Source organism: Mauremys mutica, chromosome 8 (assembly GCF_020497125.1).
Source record: "Mauremys mutica isolate MM-2020 ecotype Southern chromosome 8, ASM2049712v1, whole genome shotgun sequence".
Taxonomy (NCBI): Eukaryota; Metazoa; Chordata; order Testudines; family Geoemydidae; genus Mauremys; species Mauremys mutica.
In genome coordinates this window covers 80,229,517-80,243,240 of record NC_059079.1, presented here as the reverse complement: position 1 = coordinate 80,243,240, position 13,724 = coordinate 80,229,517, and the positions used below count along the sequence as shown (strand labels likewise).

Sequence of the window (13,724 nt, the reverse complement as noted above, 5' to 3'; positions counted from 1 at the left end):
CATAGCCACTTATTTTGCCCCATGCCACTAGGAGAACACTCCGGCACTGGGGAAATTCCCCAGGGAGCATTCTATCTCCTTTATACGGCTCCAGAACAGGGAACATGATCTCAGCTTGTAACTGTACTGTTTTAAGGGCTGATCTTGAAAACACTTATGCATATGAGAAACTTTACTTGCCTCAGCAGGCTCCATTTACTCACGTATTTGCAGCAATGGACCTTAACTCTGGAAAGCATTTTGGGATTCAGGTTGTATTAAAGACTTCGTACAAATGAAGGACCCAATTCTACAAATAATTCCTCCCTGGCATAGTACTTACTACCATGACACTGGCTGCAATGTGGCAGTAAGTGCTATACCTGGTAGGAAGTGTTTTATATGACCGGGACCTAAGCTGGTTTTCTTTATGATTTTGCCAATGGCTTAAAATTCTATTTTCTGGTTTTAAGTGAGTTTAGAAATTTACAATTGTGAACTTTCTTCCTTTTTCTCAAAGTCTGAGAAATTAGTTGTGAATGGTGGCCCCTTTATCGCTTCCTTCTGAACACAGGATGTTTTGGGGAAAGCCTTTTAGTTTAATAGCCCTATTGATCAAAAGATTTAAATGTGGTAGAGTTACGGAGTCAGGAGACTTGAATCTCTTTCTGTTGACCTACACTCTGTGTGGACATTTACACTGGAGGAAGTGATTTTATCTGGATTTGGGATTGCTCAGAGCCTTTGAAAATCCTGCTCATGGTATCTCCATTTTGGCAGAGAAAATTAGTGGTTGCTTTTGAAAAAGTGGATCTCAACCTTTGGAACTCACTGCTGCAGGGTATTTTGAGGTAAATATACGAGTAAGATTCAAAAGAAGATTCACACATTCCTAAGTATAACAAATAGCATCCTGAATTACAACTCTATATGATACAAATTGTGAGGGCTAATGAAAGAGAGGAGTATCCAGTGGTGAGGGCATAGGATTTGAGATACTTGGATTCAGATCCATGCTCAGAGTTTGTGTGACTTTGGGAAAGATCCTCTGCCTCAGTTCTCCATCTGAAGAAGGGAATGTCATTGAGGATTAATAGGCAAAAGAGTGTGAGGTTCTCCAATACTACAGTCATGGGTGGCCATATAAGTATGAAAGATATGTATCATATCATTCCTTGCCCCTTAGAGAATAAACTGATCAGTAATTCATACCAGGAACCCATTTCACCCCACTTGGTAGTTTCCAGTGAATGGTGATATAAAACCCTGTGCACCAGTTAAAAAGTGTGTGTTCCTTATTAATCTGCTGAACTTGGATTTAAATAATGTAGTTCTCAATAACGATAAGATCTGTCTCATTTAAGATATCTCAAGATCTTGGTTTCATTCTACTACACAGCTAAGCAGGAGCAAAACAGTTGGGACTAGAGTACTGCAAAGTTGGTGGTTTCACTTCTCAGGCAATCCGGCAAACGTTTGCTTTGGCTTTGATCTGTGCACCTTTGCTACCCATGAACTTCACTTTGCATTTTGGTTTTGAACTTGTCCCAACTCCCCCAAATGAAACCCAGTGAAAGCTGTTGAAACCATGAATTTTGCATGATTTCAATACTAAATAATAAACTGGCCTAGGTTTCTTTGGCATTAGTCCCATATCCACTTGAAACTGGTTTCCTGGAATGGATTGAAAGCCTTGGCAAACCTTTTGGGTTTAAATTTCCAGACTGTAATGAAAGTTTTGGAATTTGTTGTGAACATGCACTATAGCCAGAGCAGAAACATATATGGGAGGTATTGCTGATTATTTAAAAACCTGGGGGAAATTATGGAAAATATAAGTATAAGTGATTAGAGTTAAGATTCAGTAAAAATGGACCAAACTCAGCATTGACACACATCCCTTTGCAGTTTTCCTAGCATCAGTGAGGTTGCAGGGGGTAAATCAGCACTGAGTTTTGCCTATTTTAAATTTGTCGTGCCCCCCCCATGTGTAAAATCCTCCATTCTGCAAAATGACATTTAAGAGCTCATCGGGGCTAAAGAGGTATCAAAAGGTGTGAAAGCCCCAGCAATGTCCAGGCTAGTGCATTAGGGGAAAAGCTACAGCAGGTTAAGGGGGGATGTGTAGGAAGCCTGATGAAACATCAACCTCCTAAGCAGGGGAGAAGAGATGAGCAAATGAGATGGGGAGGGTGAGGAAGAAGGTCAGTTGGGATCCTGAGGCAGGGGAAGGCAATGGGTAGCAGGATCTCTTTTTATTTAAATCTTCCCCTCCAAAGAATTACTATCACTATTTATATTATTATTGGCAAATGCTTTTAATTTCAAAGATGAGGTGTCAACATGGGCATTCTACAAATAGGAGCAGCTGCTAAGAGGTGGGGGAGGGATAATATTCTATACATTAAGTATCAGAGGGGTAGCCGTGTTAGTCTGGATCTGTAAAAGCAGCAAAGAGTCCTGTGGCACCTTATAGACTAACAGACGTTTTGGAGCATGAGCTTTCGTGGGTGAATACCCACTTCGTCAGAGGCATGCCTCCGACGAAGTGGGTATTCACCCACGAAAGCTCATGCTCCGATTCTATACATTGTATTTATTTTGGAGGAAAGAATGTCTATCATTTCTCTCCCTCCATCTAGCCCTTTGCTATACCCTGGAGTAATTTTCCTTAGGCACAGATGCCGCCCTCAACCCTGTGGAATGTCCCAAGGAAGTCTTTGGCACTGTTTATGTGAGTTCAGACAAAAAATCATTTCAGGCCTCATTTTTGGGCTAGCATCGGCGCTCAGTTCATCACGTCCCTTCAAAAGGCCTGATGTGGGCATCCAAGACTCGGATTTAAGCACCCAGTGCTCATTGAATCTGAGCACCTAGCTCCCTTTTGAAAATCCCAACCCAGATACTGAAGAACTCTTTTGTGTGTCAACCTAAGCAAGTTTTCATAGCCCTTTTGCTTGAACATCCTTGTTCAAAAGATTGGAGCTTATGAGGTGATTTGTAGATTGAGAATCTGTTTTTCCCTTCTACTAAAGACAAGGTACTGTGGATTCTAAACCAAGCCCTGACATATAACAAGCCTTTGTAACACTATTAGGAAAGCAGTTCAGTCCAGATCAGAGATTATGTGTGCATCTTGATTAGTAAGGATCTTTAATTTTGAAAGTCACAGGGATTATCTCATTGGAGAGGCCTTACAAGACCTGCATATAATGCTTTTCTACCTTAAAAATAGATTTAGAATCCTTAACTTTTACAGATCCAAACCGAATGTTACATCAGCAAGACACTGGTACCAAAGATAAGATGATTTTTCTGAGAAGCCATCACTTTCTCTTCCTATTGATTTAGAATACACTTTTCAGGATTCGTCAAGGGCTTCAGGGTAGGTATAATCCCTTTCTGAAGTGGCATCTGCTGTGATTATTCAAAAAGATAATTTGATATTATTTATGCAACAAATTCTGCTCTTGGTGTAAAAGAATATTCTTTTTTTTAGCACAGAAGTGTTAGTGACTTGCTACTCCACCATACTAGGACAAAACACAGCAAAACTTACTTTTTTGAAGTAGTCTGCCAGGTCATCTGGGCTCCAAGCGACCACCACTGAGCGATAGGGAATGTTTTGTAAATCCATTTCAGCTCTTTTTTCCTAAGCAGTTACAGAATTTTCATGCCAGTAGTATTAATGAAACAGGCAGCCATAGATTTCCTGCCTGTGGCTACTTTTAGCAAATTCAATAATCCACTTGCCTAAGAAATGCCCAGATCTTTTGTTAAACCGGTTTGCTTTTTATTTCTGAATTATGGTGCAAGAATATCCAAGAGAGCAAGTGCTTCCTCTAAGTACAAAATGGTCTCTTCTCAGAAAACTTGTCAGCTATTCAGCCTCACCACTTCCTTTATCTGAATCTAAATAAGTAAACAAGGAAGCACAGCAACATGATTAAAGTATTTTGCCTACTGCGTGTAACTGTAATCCTGATGAGCCCTATTTAACAGTATTTAAACTGGGGAGAGTGTTTGTTTACATGAAATTTCCATGTAACTATTGGCAATATTTAGATACATTGGCTGCATAGAATGTTGCGCGTATGCGCACACGCATGTGCATCTATATTCCCACCACCAAAAAAGTTGCTGGTTTTGAATTAAGTTTAATTACTTGCAAATCTAGCTCGTTCAATCCCTGAAAACCAAGAAAATGCCTAGTTAAGAAAACCTTTAACATATCTCAGGGCCCCATATGTGATATTGATTCCTGACACTGAAACTCTCCCTTACACTGCTAACATATAAAAATAATACAATGCACACAGATTCCTCGGGCTGCCACCCTTATGCAAACTTTTAGCAATGTCTGTGCAACATTACCATGTATTTGCTGCAGTTATTTGGTATAAGGTATATGCAGGATTAGTGCTAAAGTTTTGCTTTAGAGTATATGCCGGAACTCAGATTTAACTATGGAGCTGCAGCCAGCACCTGCACAATACCCCGTATATAGATTGGGGATTTTGGCTAAATTTAGGTTTAAAAACCACACCCACCCCACACTCCACACTCCCAAAAAACCTTTGATTACATTTTCACTATTCCACCTCCCCATTTTTCATTAGATCTAGTGGTGATAAATTCTAAACTATGGAACTGAGATAAATGAGAAAACCATGTAAAAAACCAGAGACCATAAATTGTATCTATTATGCACTTTTGACTAGTTTACCTACATGCTGCCCATTAATCCACCTCTGCCGAGACTACTTTCAAACTTCTAGCAGCTTCAAATGCTTAACATTAAAAAAAGAGAACTTGACAAACTTTGTCCTCCCTCCCCCCAAAACTAACATGGAATTGACCTCCTGCACCTGGAAATTATACTGATGGGCAATATTCAGTTCTGGTTCAGAGACAGGGATAAAGTTTACTAGTTTGTGGTCTTTCTAGGTTAGAAATAGTATTTCCATACCACTAGAAAGGGGAGTTTCCCATGTTTCCAATGTGATATAAAGTCCCTGTAGCTTTTAGTCCTGTTTCAGAGGTCATTAATATAGATACTGTATGGCACTGATTATTAATTATTCTTTGCTTGACGGATCCCGTGATCATGAGAAAATATGGACCATGATGACGTCTCACACTAGAGTAAGGTGTTACTATAACTCCATAGTATGCAGAGACAAGGTGGGTGAGGTAATATCTTTTGTTGGACCTACTTCTGATGGGGAGAGAGAGAGTTTTCAAGCTTACACAGAGCTCTTCTTCAGGTCTGGAAAAGAAAGAGGGGGAGGCAGCTATGAGGAGTAGTGTTAGTGGATTACAGCTGGTTGTAATAAACCATAAATTCAGAGTCTTTATTCAGATTTTTAGGCTATGTCTACACTATCAATTTGTGTCGACAAAAGTGGTGTTGACACCCAAAAGTTGACATCATAATAATCGCAGTTTCATGTTCACCATCATCAACAGTGTGATCAATGCACTGTGGGTACCTATTCCACAGTCCTTCTGTCACTAGGTGTTGTGGGGAAGCGGAGCGGATAGCAGCACATCTTGGGATCGGGCTCAATGTCCCGTAATGCATTGCTTTCTGTCCCAGCACTCCATAGGCTTCCAGCTTTCTTTCATGGCATTTTTTAATGGCCCTTCTTTGTTATGCACCCTGGCATCTTTGTGAGAAGGGATGGACCCCGCACTGCTCATCTATGCTCTGTTAACTGTAATGAAGACATCACGATTAATTGCACTGCCAGCTGCGAAGTTCCTAACTGAGGAAGACTTGCAGGTAGCTGACATTCTGTGTGATATGGATAGGAGCAACTTTAGATTGGCATTCACAGAGCAGCTGCATAGGGTAGCCTGTCACTTTTCCACAGGTGAGGGTAATTCTAGCAGACAACTCACTGCTAAGGGTAAGCAGGGAAACGGGGGTACATCTACTCCATGCTTGTGGCTTCTGCCCTGCTCCCTATGCTGCTCACCTATGTGCCGATTTGGTCCCATAACAAGTGATTGCCAAATGGCATGGGAAAATTTCCTACAATGGGGGAAGGAACAAAGCTGGTCTGCCACGGAACCTTTTGCAGAGGATTAGCAAGTACCTCCAGGAAACTTTCCTGGAGATCTCTGGAGGATCGGCATGCATCAACACCCTGTTCAACCATACTGATTAGCTACACAGGGAAATGTCCAACTCACAGAAACACAGACAGCATCCCACGTTTCTATGTCCTGAACCCACCTCCAGCACTACACAAGCCACAGCCACTTACCAGGTGTCTCATCTCTTGCTTCTTGCTCGCTGCTCAGACTGGCTAGACACCTCTGGGGTGGAGAACAGTTCCTGGCTGCCTGCCCCACCAGGAGCTGCACATCCTCATCTAACTCCACCTCTTCATCAATAACTTGGTCCTCTTTCTGCCACCTCTGTACCCCCTGAACTATCCACGGGGCTCTTTGCAATGGAGATGGGGTCACCACCGAGGATAGCATCCAGCTAATAACCGGCAGGTCTTAGGTGAAGCACCTGAGCGACGGTTTGCCTCCCTTGCCTTATGGTACATCTGCCTCAGCTCCTTTATCTTCACTCTGCACTGCAGTGTGTCCTGATCATCCCCTTTTCACACAAGCCTTGAGAAATCTTCCCATAGGTATCCCAATTCCTACAGCTCAAGCGCAGCTGGGACTGCACAGCCTCCTCTCCCCATATACTGATCAGATCCAACAGCTCTGCAGTGGTCCAAGTGGGAGAGTGTTTGCTGTGATAACCCGCCCTGGGTACCTGGGAAGATGTGATCAGACTGCTCCATGCCAAGCCAGCAGGAAACAGAATTTCAAAAATTCCTGAGCTTCTAAGGGGGAGGGGCAGATAGCAGTTTACCTGGCTGCAGGGCAGTGGAGTTCCACTGCCCTGCAGAAAGGTCAAGATGGACATTGTGGGACACCTCCTGGAGGCCAATTAAAGTGATGAAATCAAGCGTGGTGTCTACACTGGCACTTTGTTGACAAAGATGTAGAGGAAAAAGATGTAAATCTCTCATGAAGGTGGCTGTGTTTTGTTGCCAGAAGTGGGCATTTTCCCCAACAAAAGTCACCTCACAGTGCGTACGAACTCACTGTTACGATAACACAGGTACAACAACACTGTATATAGCTATAGCATGCTCACATGTACACTTCATGCTTTTTGCAGTATCCCTGCTGTGTTTAAAGACATCTGCAGTTTTCCTGTGATTAAGAGTGTTTGTGATAGGTGAATAGCACATTGTAGCCAAGTAAAGGCAGCTGGACTGGAGAAACATAACTCCTGAATTTGAATATTCATCCATATTTTTGTATCAATGCAACTGATTTGCATTTAATTTCCTTTCTCTGTGTGTGTGTTTTGGTTTTTTTAAGAATCAGTGGAAAATGTTGATCACCCACTCCAATAGCATGCAGAGTACTGTCATCTGAAAGCTGGTCACATACACATATCTCTCATCTGTAATGTGGGAGAGAGCCCACGCTGCACAAGCCAAGGCCCTGACATAAAGGGACATTATTTTTCCTTTATTACCACTCATAGAATTCAAGCACATTTTCCTTCAATTCTCCATCATTTTCCAGTCACCTCATTGCTTAATCTGTTCCCCTTTCTCCTTAGTCACTGTTACCTACAGTCAGTGGTGGAATAACCACTGGGCCAATGGGGCCCGTGCCCAGGGGTCCTGGCCAATGGGCACACCCACACCCCAACCTGCTCCCCGGTAGGTGCACCAGGTGGGTGGAGTGGGGCAAACCCCTGCGTCCTGACTCCTTTTCCCTGGCAGGAGTGCCGGGGTGGGCAGGGGAGAACTGCAGGCAGAAGGGGTAGGGAGGGGCCCGTACTTGCTCTGGCCCAGGGCCCCACAAAACCATAATCCACCTCTTCCTACAGTAGTGACCCTTCCCTTCCAATCATTCCTCATCTTCCCAACCTGCCCCGTACCTTCCAGCATCCTTAGTAGAGAAGGGAGCAGACCAAGTCCAGTCCCAGTTAGCAGGAGAGGAGCTTTGAAGACCACTGGAAGGGGGAACTGAGTTGATACGACATGACCTCAAATCCCACCCAGATTGTGGGTGTTGCATTAGCTCTGCCTCACAAAATGGCAGATGAAGACCAGCAGACCCTAGAAATGTGGTACACAGAAGATGGAATCATACCTGTTCTCAGATGTACATATCATGCTTTGTAACTTTTTTGTAAAGAACAGAGTCTGGTGCAGCTGGTATCTCTACTTCACATTAAAGTGTGACTCTTTAAGCACTTGAAAATAAGGGCCAACAATTAAACTGTCTTCTCAGTTTGTAACTTCGCTGTGGTCGATATTACTCGAGACTTACAGTTTGGGAGCTGACAGTTTAGAAAGGAAGCACATGCTGCCCACACACTCCAGGGTTAAAGGAGCAGCAACACCTTCCACCCTCTCTTCGCAGCAGACAATTCCATCCACTGTGCCACCTTCTGTGTGGGAGGAAGGAGTCATTTCTAACTGCTTTCAGAATGATTTTTTTTCTCATAATAGCTTGCTTTTCATTTCCACTTTCCTAGGTCCATGTGACTGATTACAGTGCAAAACAAAGTTTGTAGAATCGTGGAAACAATCTGAATTTTGTTTTGAAGCCTCTCCCCTTCCCAGTGCAGATATGTTCCCCGTGCTACATTTTCTAGTTGACGATTTAGCTTTAAAAGTCCCAAGTAACAGAGCTTCCATCACTCCTCCTGTGGGACTATTTCATATTCTGATACTATCTGACTAGATTCCTTCTTAATTTCATCCTTTTACTCTTAGCTATCCAGCTGCATACCACATTAAAGAATCCTTGGTATTTACACCTTTCAAGTAGCTGTACACTGTTCTGATATACATTTGCCCATCCCTTAGTAATCACTAAGTCACACTTTGTGCATATGCCACTGCATTCAACTTTCCTTATTTGTGAATCCGTTCAGCATTCCAATCTCTTGTGTTGGCCCCTTCTGAGCTCTGCTGTTTCTTGATACCTTTCTGGTAATGTGATACCCAGAGCTGAATACAAAATATCAAGGAGCCCAAACAATCCAGCAGTTGGGTCATGCAGTTCCCATTGACTTCAGTGTGCACAGGTGACAGGCTAATTAAGTTCCAGATGAGACATAGATGGTGAATGGGGGGGTCTACATTTTCTCCATTGTATATGCTGACCTCTATCAAGCTTCACTGTAGATTGCGATTATATATTTTGCTGCAATTCCTTACACAGATTTTGTGCAACCTTCAGTAAAACAATAGAGATCTGCAGTGCAGATATCAGTGAGAATTTTGCTTGCTTTCCTTTTTGGGAAAAGGACTGTATCCTCCATTTACAGATGGGGAACTGGACAAAGAAAGACTATGTGTCTTGCCTAAATCTACACAGGAAATCTGTGGCAGAGCAAGAAACTGAAACCAGGTCTTCTGTGGCCCAAGCTAATACTCTAACTACTGGACCATTCTTCACTTTAGCATCAAAATTCAGTTTCATCATCTGAAATGTGAAAATTCCTCCTTTCACAAGACTTTGAAGGTAAAGTAGCCATGTCATTGAAATCGTAAATCAAGCAACATTTTCAGGACCTGTGAGGTTGCACAAATACTAGTCTTAGAGTCCCAGACAGGTTTAAAAACAGAGTTTCATAGAGCTCTACTGGAGGGGTGGGGGTGGCTTACACTCCACCTGGTGGCCAAGGTACGTAGCAGCCTGCCACCAAACAAGAAAACCGTTACTATTATTTTGAAGTGCATAGCTGCCACACTGGATTTTATTTGAACATAGGTAGGTTTTAACATGTGTAAGGTTGGTGTATAGCACCTTCACAGATGATGTCAGTGCTATGCACAACAGAAAAAGCATAATCTCCACTGCACAAGAAGATAACGGTTAAAATTAATTTGGTGTATTAGATATTGACTTCATAGCCTACTTTGCAAAGAATTCTGCAACTTGTTTAGTGTTTAAGTGCAACAGAAACAAAGATACACAGACCTCAAGGAGCAGATTTTTCATTGCCAGTGATTTAGATTAGAACCATTAATTTTAAAGCAATTTTAAATCTGAAGTTGCTAAAGAGTGATTTATAGTACACACTTCATGCTGGATGAAGACAAATTGGTGAAAGGATATAAAAGGTTACTTACAATTGATGATACTGTATGTACAGATAGAAAACAGCAAATACAACTGTGACACATGGCTAGAAAGGGTTAAACGTCCTGCAAAATAAATAACCCTCAAAAGACATGTGGGGAGATAATTTTTGTGTATTTACATATGTGTGAGTAGGGTCGACAATGTAATCAACAGTCCCTGTCTATGCTGTATTCTGATAATTCAGAGATCTAAAGAACATCCTAGCATTTAAATGAATTGTAAACATGGGATATTTCTGTTTTCATCTCTCTTTGAGATGTATAGAAAATAATCTGTGAATGGTGGAGGAACAAGCAAATTGCTTTATGTTAATTCTATAGCTGAGTACTGGTGATGGACCTCCATCAAAGTCATGCTAATTACCTTTTGAACTCCAACTTGTCAAAAAGACCGTGAAATTAGATAAAAGATCCTTGGGTCCTGATTCTGTTATCTCAGATCTGCTTAGGCTTCATTAGGGGAAGTTCGAGTTGCAAGACTGAGGTCCCAGTTATGCTGGTACGCCCTGAATATGATACTTGGACATTGGACTATAACCTATGAACTATTTCTAGAAGAACTCTTTACAACTACAAAGTTCACCATCTCTGCTATGAATCTGAATCTAAAGAACTGAACTCAGGTCTGTATGTATAGTGACCCTTTAACCATACTCTCTTATTTTTTTAATAAATTTGAGTTTAGTTAATAAGAATAGGCTGTAGTGTGTATTTGGGTAAGATCTGGAATATTCAATAACCTGGGAGGTAATGTGTCCAATCCTTTGGAATTGGTAGAACCTTTTCTTTTATATGATGAAATAATATTTTCAGAAATCATCGTATTTGACTTAGGCATCTGGATGACGGCCTGAGGCTGGATCACTTTAAGGGAACTGTGTTGTTTGGACTTTTGAGTAACCAGTAAGGTAATAAAGCAGCTGTTTTATGCTGGCTTGGTAAATCTAAGTATTGGAATATCCACCAGCTTTTTGCGGATTGTCTGCCCCATTCTTTGCAGTTCACCCTAATTGAGTGACCACAGCTGGCCTCCCACTAGGACCCCGGTCACAACAACTTACAGGTCATATTGCTGAAAGAGTTAAAGGACTGGGCTTTCCCAATATGAGGTGGGGTGGTGGTTGTTATTAATGCCAGTTAATAAATATTTATTATTTATTTGTATTATGATAATGCCTAGGAGCTCTGGTCATGGACTGGGACCCCATTGTGCTAGGCACTGTACAAACAGAACAAAAAGGGGGTCTCTGCCCCAAAGAGTTTTTATTCTAACTATAACTATAACTCAGCCACATGAGACACATTTTAGATGCAACATGGTATCTTTTCATCTTCATTGTAAAGATCTATTATTAATTGGAGCAGCTCCTTGCAAACCCACAGAGCAGTGGGACACAATAGGCACTAATACTAGTATTCTTGGACTGGGGTTGGAAGTGATTTAAGATGTAGCTTTTGATCCAAAATGTTGAAAATGAATGGTTGATTTTTGGCAGGATGTGACACAGGCCATCCTCTGTAATCAAATGTTCTGCCTAGGGTGACCAGACAGCAAGTGTGAAAAATCGGGATGGGGGTGGGGGGTAATAGGACCCTATATAAGAAAAAGACCCAAAAAATCGGGACTATCCCTATAAAATCGGGACATCTGGTCACCCTAGTTCTGCCTCTGCCCAAATACAAGAAAGCCTAGCTCAAATGAAAGAATTGAGGGGTAGGAATCTGGGGTCTTAAACAGCAATGCTAAAATATTCAGTTTATGACCACTAGAGGGCCCCTGAACTCTATTCAGTGAACAGTGGCCCAAATACCTATTTGAAATTGCAAATATTGTGTCCCCCTTTCTCACTCTCTTACACACACACACACACACAATCAGTTGGAATACAAACATATAAGGAAAGGTGCAAAGGAGAATAGGGGGCTCAGGAATAATCCCCCAGGAATTATTTCTCTGCCTGACGGTTCTGCTACTTACATTTTTTTCTGTGCAAATATTTTAACTTTGAATACACTTAGGGTCATAGAATACCTTGCCATTTCTTTGTATTTTATTATTAATTATTATGATGATTAGTTACAAAACTCCTATTGCCTTCAGCGTGTTTTATTCCCTGAATAATGGCAGAATATGGCATTTAGGGTTAATTTCTTTCTCCGTTTGAAATTCAAGATTTACAAATCGGAAGGAAACAAACCCTCCTGTTTTTATGTGCGTTATCAAAAAGGTTTGATGCGCTCTTCCACGGACATTTTTCTCACATAATTACTGTAAGTGTAAGTAAAAATCAGGAGACGGTGCACACAAGAAACTAGGCCTGGTCTCCACTACGATTTTAGGTTGAATTTAGCAGCGTTACCTTGATTTAAGCCTGGACCTGTCCACACAATGAAGCCCTTTTTTTCAACTTAAAGGTCTCTTTCAATTGATTTCTTTACTCCACCTCCGACGAGGGGATTAGCGCTGAAATTGGCCTTGCTGGGTCTAATTTGGGGTAGTGTAGACACAATTCAACAGTATTGGTCTCCGGAGCTATCCCAGAGTGCTCCATTGTGACAGCTCTGGACAGCGCTCTCAACTCAGATGCACTGGCCAGGTAGACAGGAAAAGGCCCGTGAACTTTTGAATTTAATTTCCTGTTTGGACAGCGTGGCGAGCTGATCATCACAGGTGACCATGCAGAGCTCATCAGCATGATGGGCACATTGCCGGGTCAATTTCTTGTTTTGATCCAGTCCATCTATCTTTTACATCTTAGGCAGGGGCGGCTCCAGGCCCCAGCAAGCCAAGCGCGTGCTTGGGGCGGCATGCCGCAGGGGGTGCTCTGCTAGTCGCCGGGAGGGCGGCAGGCAGGGTGCCTTCGGTGGCATGCCTGCGGAGGGTCCGCTGGTCCCACGGCTCTGGTGGACCTCCCGTAGGCATGCCTGCGGAGGGTCCACTGGTCCCGCGGCTCCATGGAAGCCAGGGGACCAGCGGACCCTCTGCAGGCACGCCTGTGGGAGGTCCACCGGAGCCGCGGGACCAGCGACCGGCAGAGCGCCCCCCGCGGCATGCCGCTGTGCTTGGGGCGGCGAAATGTCTAGAGCTGCCCCTGATCTTAGGCTGGCAGCAGATGATGCAGTACGACTGCTAGCCATTGTCATCTCCTGGGTGCTCAGCAGAAGATGCTGCATTATGATTGCTAGCCATCGTCATCTCCTGGGTGCTCGGCAGAAGATGGGAATGACCTGGCTGAGTCACTCCCATGCCCAGGTGCCCCTGACCAACCTCACCGAGGTGCTAAAAGAGCACCCAGGAGTACAACAACAATGGCTACCAATCGTAATGCACCATCTGCTGCCAAAAGGCACTGAGCTGCTGCTGTGTAGCAATGCAGTCCCATGTCTGCCAGCACCCAGGAGTCTTACGGTGATGGTCAGCTGTGCGGGCTCCATGCTTGCCATGGTATGGGGTCTGCTCAGGTAACCCAGGAAAAAAGGCGCAAAACCATTGTCTGCCATTGCTTTCACTGAGGGAGGGAGAGGGGGGCCTGACGACATGTACCCAGAATCACA

The 13,724-nt window shown here is 43.0% G+C and overlaps 1 protein-coding gene across 2 annotated transcripts in view; it reads right to left on the bottom strand.

Annotated features, from left to right (window-relative positions):
• Positions 1-6,783, bottom strand: part of LCP2 (lymphocyte cytosolic protein 2) — a 58,409-nt gene extending 51,626 nt beyond the window's left edge. The window contains exons 1-3 of one of the 2 annotated variants that reach the window (XM_045025994.1): positions 6,252-6,783; positions 5,196-5,248; positions 3,539-3,891 (exon numbers count right to left, since the gene is read on the bottom strand). In XM_045025994.1, the coding sequence (XP_044881929.1) occupies positions 3,539-3,616 (78 nt within the window). In that variant the 5' untranslated portion in view covers positions 3,617-3,891; positions 5,196-5,248; positions 6,252-6,783. The remainder of the gene's footprint in view (positions 1-3,538; positions 3,892-5,195; positions 5,249-6,251) is intronic. The other variant, XM_045025996.1, reaches the window with a different exon arrangement.
• Between the last annotated feature and the right edge of the window lie 6,941 nt (positions 6,784-13,724).